The sequence below is a fragment of the Herpailurus yagouaroundi genome, unplaced genomic scaffold (genome assembly GCF_014898765.1).
Source record: "Herpailurus yagouaroundi ecotype Mexico unplaced genomic scaffold, PumYag 29, whole genome shotgun sequence".
In the NCBI taxonomy this organism is placed as follows: domain Eukaryota; kingdom Metazoa; phylum Chordata; class Mammalia; order Carnivora; family Felidae; genus Herpailurus; species Herpailurus yagouaroundi.
The window spans coordinates 25,455,061-25,460,267 of record NW_024412377.1 but is presented as its reverse complement, the minus strand read 5'-3'; the positions used below and the strand labels follow the sequence as shown (position 1 = coordinate 25,460,267).

Genomic DNA, 5,207 nt, shown 5'->3' with positions numbered 1-5,207 from the left:
CCCCCCCCCCCCCCCCCCCCCGTTTGGGTCACATTTTCCTGCTTTTTGCAAGTCTAGTGATTTTTATTGGTTGCTGGACATTGTGAATGCTATGTTGAATGCCGGATTCTGTTGTTTTCTTTAAAGAATGTTGAAATTTGTTTTGATAGGCAATTAAGTTACTTGTGGATCAGTTTGTTTTTAAGCTTTATTGGGCCAGGTCTAGAATAGCCTTTTCTCAAAGGCTAGTTTAGGCCTAGTACTAAGGTGTGATCCTCTGGAGTCCCTTCTGAATATCTTGGATGTTCAGTGAGACCTTTCCACTCAGGCTACTTGGCACGCAAATTTTCCCCAGCCCCATGTGAACACTTACAGTTGTTCAGCTTACAGCTTTTGGTTAATTTTTCTTTGCCTACTCCTGCAGAGTTCTCATCTTAACATGTGTTGACTTTGTTTTCAACCAGACTCAAAGGAACACCGTACAGGTTTCTAGAGCTCTTGTTCTGCATAGCTCTCTCTTTTCCAGTACTCTGCCTTTGTATTTCAGCTGCCTTGCCTTCTTGGAACTCTGATCTCTGTCTTTCTAGTTTGTTTAATTTAAATTTTCAATTAAAATTTTTTTCTGCTTGTTTTAAAACTTCTGTGGTCTGTTTGAGGTCTTCTGTCCTGCTTTGCTCCCTGGGACGTGTTATTGGATAGTAAGCTTGGGCAAAAGTATGGCTCACTTAGGTTTCTCTCAAGGGTCACAGCTCTGGACTGCCTTTTGACTAGTGTTGGAAAGCAGTTGTTTCATATATTTTATCCAGGTTTCTATTTATGGAAGGCCAAAGGGTCTAATTGTAGAAGTCCAGGCCTGATTACCCTATCCTAGCCCCATATTCTTTATTGTTAAGTCATATGATAAAATATTTTTGCTTATGGTCAACTAAATAGTAATATATTTTAAGATCACACTCTTCACTAGAACTCTCCGTGATTATGGAAATGTTCTGTTTCTTTGCTGTCCAGTAAGTAGACATTAGCCATACATGGCTATTGAACATTTTGAAACGTGGTTAGTACAACTGAGGAACTGAATTTTTTATTTATTTAAATTTAATAGTCCCACGTGGCTAGTGGGTCCTGTAGTAGACAATACAGTTTGTTTTCTCTCAGTATTATAAAATTTCACCCTGGGGGTTCCTTGAGCCTAGATGGCTCAGTTGGTCAAGCATCCAGCTCTTGATTTCAGCTCAGGTCATGATCGCATGGTCGTGGGATTGAGCCCCACGTCATGCTCCATGCTGAGCATGGAGCCTGCTTAGGATTCTGTCTCTCTAAATAAATAAACATTAAAACAATTTTTTCAACCTTACTGCTTTTTCATATAACAAAAGTGCCCGTGGTTGATCCTTAACACGTCCCAGTTTGGAAAATTGCTGTAGTATTTTTTTCAAATTAAAAAAATTGTTATGTGTTCCTTAGAGATAATTCAGAAAATATAGAAAGTACAAAAAAGAAAATTTGTCACACATTATCCCAAAGAAAACTAAGGTTAATATTTTGATACATTTCCTTCTAGTCTTTCTGTAGAGAAAAAAATTATCTTCGTGAAAATTGTTTGGTTTTATTTTAAATATTTCTGTCTTGAAAGGAAATGTGCATAGGTGACCGGATTAAAATGGTGAAAATGTTTTGTCCTTCTAGAATTGGCTTTGTATTATTTTGTTATCAAAGAACAGCCTCGTCCAAGCAGGCTTTCCTAGCTTTGCAGGCTGTTATGTAGCAGTTTCTGGAATAGTCTATTAATCAGGAAACTTTTTTTCTTTTGTGTCTCTATTGCACATTAGTGTTTCTAAATAGAAAAGAAACATTTTGCTCTGGTTGCTTTTTGACAACAGCTGGAGGGAGGCTGAATGTATTTAGTATTTAGCTCATTTGCACCTTAGGGTACCTGGTTTGAAGACTGCTTTCAATTTGGTCCTTTGAGTAACTGTTTTGCCTGAAAACGTGACGGGTGCTTAGAATCCAAAGGCCTGGCCCTCAAGGGGTTCATGGTTTAGTTGACAAGAAAAATAGTTGAGTTTTCTTTTATTTGTTTAGAGGGGGTGGAAATCAAATTTTATTGTTTATTTTAGTAGTACACTTTATAAAGTCAGCAGTATAATACCTGTCATTTCTAACTTCTGAAATCTTTTGTTTAGGTGAGACATGGAATCCGTTAAAATTGCATTATCAGTTAAGAAACGTGCGGGAACGATTAGCTAAAAACCTGGTGGAAAAGGGCGTATTGACAACAGAGAAACAGAACTTCCTACTCTTTGACATGACCACACATCCCCTCACCAACAACAATATCAAGCAGCGCCTCATCAAGAAGGTACAGGAAGCTGTTCTTGACAAATGGGTGAATGACCCTCACCGTATGGACAAACGCTTGCTGGCCCTCATTTACCTAGCCCACGCCTCCGACGTCCTGGAGAATGCTTTCGCTCCCCTTCTGGACGAGCAGTATGATTTAGCCACCAAGAGAGTACGGCAGCTCCTCGACTTAGATCCGGAAGTGGAGTGTCTGAAGGCCAACACCAACGAGGTCCTGTGGGCGGTGGTGGCAGCGTTCACCAAGTAGCTGCTCAGAACGAAGTTCTCTCTCTCATGTAAACCAGTAGGTTTTCTTCTACTGACTTCTGGTTCTCTGCAGTTTGTACTTTCCACACTGTAATTGGCTTTTGTTTTATGAAACGGTGGGTGGCTTTTCTTTTTTGTATGTATGCAGGATTCTGCTGGTACGAGAGGCCTTCCTCTTTCTGTTTTCCAAAAAAGTTTTACTGCCATATTGGCAATCCATTCCTTGTTGCCATCCTCACTGTTAACCTGTTTTGGGATTCTGGCACGCTTTGACTTTCAGAGTGACTCCAGTCTCCTCACATGCACATCTTTTGGATTACCTCAACTTGAGTTTGTCCCACGTGTGCACGTACACCTAGCATTCTGCCTACGATTCAGACAGAAGTCACAAAAAGGCCTTTAACTCACCAAAGGTAAATATCTGTATCTATTAGGACATTTTATACATAGACCTCAGTTGAGATGTATACTTAGCAAAATTATTTTTAAATTGAAACAACACAGTAAATAATATAAAATGCCCCTTGGATTTTGTTTCCCGTGTAAATCTATTGTATTATTACACTTGTTGTAATTTTAACTGTTAAATCCTAAAGGTCCAGTTGTTTCCCAAAGCCGGATCGGGGTGGGCCGCATCCCACATATGCTGTATATAGTTTGAATTCTATATAAATTGCCCCTTCTGGCCACTCCTGCCTCCATCTTAGTATTTTGCAAGATTTCATTCGTTGTACACCTGGTGCCCCTCACTTGCTTCAGTCCGTATTATTTGATGGCAAAATAGACCTCTCATCATTGAAGGAAAGAGAAAAGATGTGTCTGATTGGTCCCAAGACTTTTTGAGCTGTGCCATTCATGGCACCCTTTGCCTATGCATCTCCTTTTGGAATTATTTTTGGTCTTAAATGTTTCTATCGTTTCTATAGGGAAGAGGCTGTGACCAGTACTAATCTTGAGTACAGTTTTTTCTTTTTCTGTCCACAGGTAAATTAATGTCTGCTCTTAAATGTCATTTATCTACTCATACTTTTTTGGGGGAAAACAAATCAAATGTCAGTTTTAGCAGATATTGCATGTAAATTGTTAGCAAGTAATGACTACAACTCAGATGATTAAGAATTTTGTAACAGAAAGCTCTGCTATGTTTTAATTTTTATATACAATTATGATAATTAGCACATTGTAAGGATATAAACCTTTGCTTTTTAAAGTTTATTTTTACTATTTCTTTATCACTGTTTATGGTATCAGCATTGGTTTCATAATGTAAATACTATATATTGAACAAATTAAATGTCAAATTTTTTATTACCATAGTTCATGTTAATAGTGGGGCTTTCAGGTGTTTAGAGATTTTTTTGGTTAACATTCAATGCAAAAGTACTAGATGGTGTATAACTGTAGAGTTGAATTTTAAGGGATTCCCTAATATGTATACTATCTTTTTATCTGAAGTAATAAATAAACTATGATCTTGAAAGTGCCTGAATCAGAGCAAGCATGTCATTTGTATTTTTGTATTCTACCATAGTTTTCTTTCTAATTTTTACTTAGCCTTAGTTGAGTGTGGTAATACTTTTTTTTTCTTTTAAGTTTATTTATTTATTTATTTATTTATTTTGAGAGACAGAGACAGCATGAGTGGGGGAGGGGCAGAGAGAGAGAATCCCAAGCAGGCTCTGCACTGTCTGCGCAGGGCCTGACGTGGGGCTTGAACCCACATGAGTTCATGACCTGAGCCAAAACCAAGAGTCTGACGCTCCAGCGACTGAGCCACACAGGCACCCCTAGTGTGGTAATATTTTGGTGCAGGGGCTGGCAAACTTTTTCTTGTAGGACTGGATAGTAAATATTTAGGTTTTGTGAGCCATTTCTAATGTCACAACTACTCAACTCTTGAATGAAAGTTGCTATAGGCAATACAAATAAGTGGATGAGGCTGTGTACCAGTAAAACTGTTCACAAAAACAGGCAGCTGGCCGTTGGTAGTAGTTTGCCAGGCTCTGTTTTTTTTTTTAATGCATGGAAAAAGATTTTCTGTCCTTTAAAATAACCTCCTTTACCTCTAAAACTGGTGGTAAATAAGTATGGAAACTGTTAATTTTTTTTTTCCCTTATAAAGTGGATACTGAACCGATAACTGATTCTATCCTGGGATTTCTTTTCAGGTGAAAATGTACTGTTTTTTTCCTTGCAAAGATTTTAGAAGTGAGATCATGGATGTTTTTCTAAAGTATTCTTCACCTCATCGCCAGCATCTATATTCTCAAGCAAGGCTGGAAAAGGGCCTTGTCTGAACCTCTGTCAGTGGTTTCAGAGCTGAGTGCCCAGTCACCGCCACCTGTTTGTGGCCCCAACTGCAGTACATATTTTATAGCCAGAGGCGAGGAAGAGGAGTACAATTTGGAGGTGGGGGGATGTTATCTAGAACTTTTTCTCCTATAAAATGCTACTGTGTACAGTCCTCTTTAAAGGAGAAATGATAGGACCCATGGAAATAATTGTGCTGTGTGGTAGGAGCGGTGTTTCCACGGGTTTATGCTGCTTGGATCTAAAAATCAGGCAGTGGGTTTGAATATAACAAAACTTCCATAAAAGTCTATTGTGTAAAGAATCTGCTG

The 5,207-nt window shown here is 38.6% G+C and overlaps 1 protein-coding gene across 2 annotated transcripts in view; it reads left to right on the top strand.

The window, feature by feature from the left end:
* GOLPH3 (golgi phosphoprotein 3) overlaps positions 1-4,080 on the top strand; it is a 50,105-nt gene extending 46,025 nt beyond the window's left edge. For both annotated transcript variants that reach the window (XM_040494790.1, XM_040494781.1), the window contains one exon: positions 2,163-4,080. In XM_040494790.1, the coding sequence (XP_040350724.1) occupies positions 2,163-2,587 (425 nt within the window). In that variant the 3' untranslated portion in view covers positions 2,588-4,080. The remainder of the gene's footprint in view (positions 1-2,162) is intronic.
* The last annotated feature ends 1,127 nt before the right edge of the window (positions 4,081-5,207 follow it).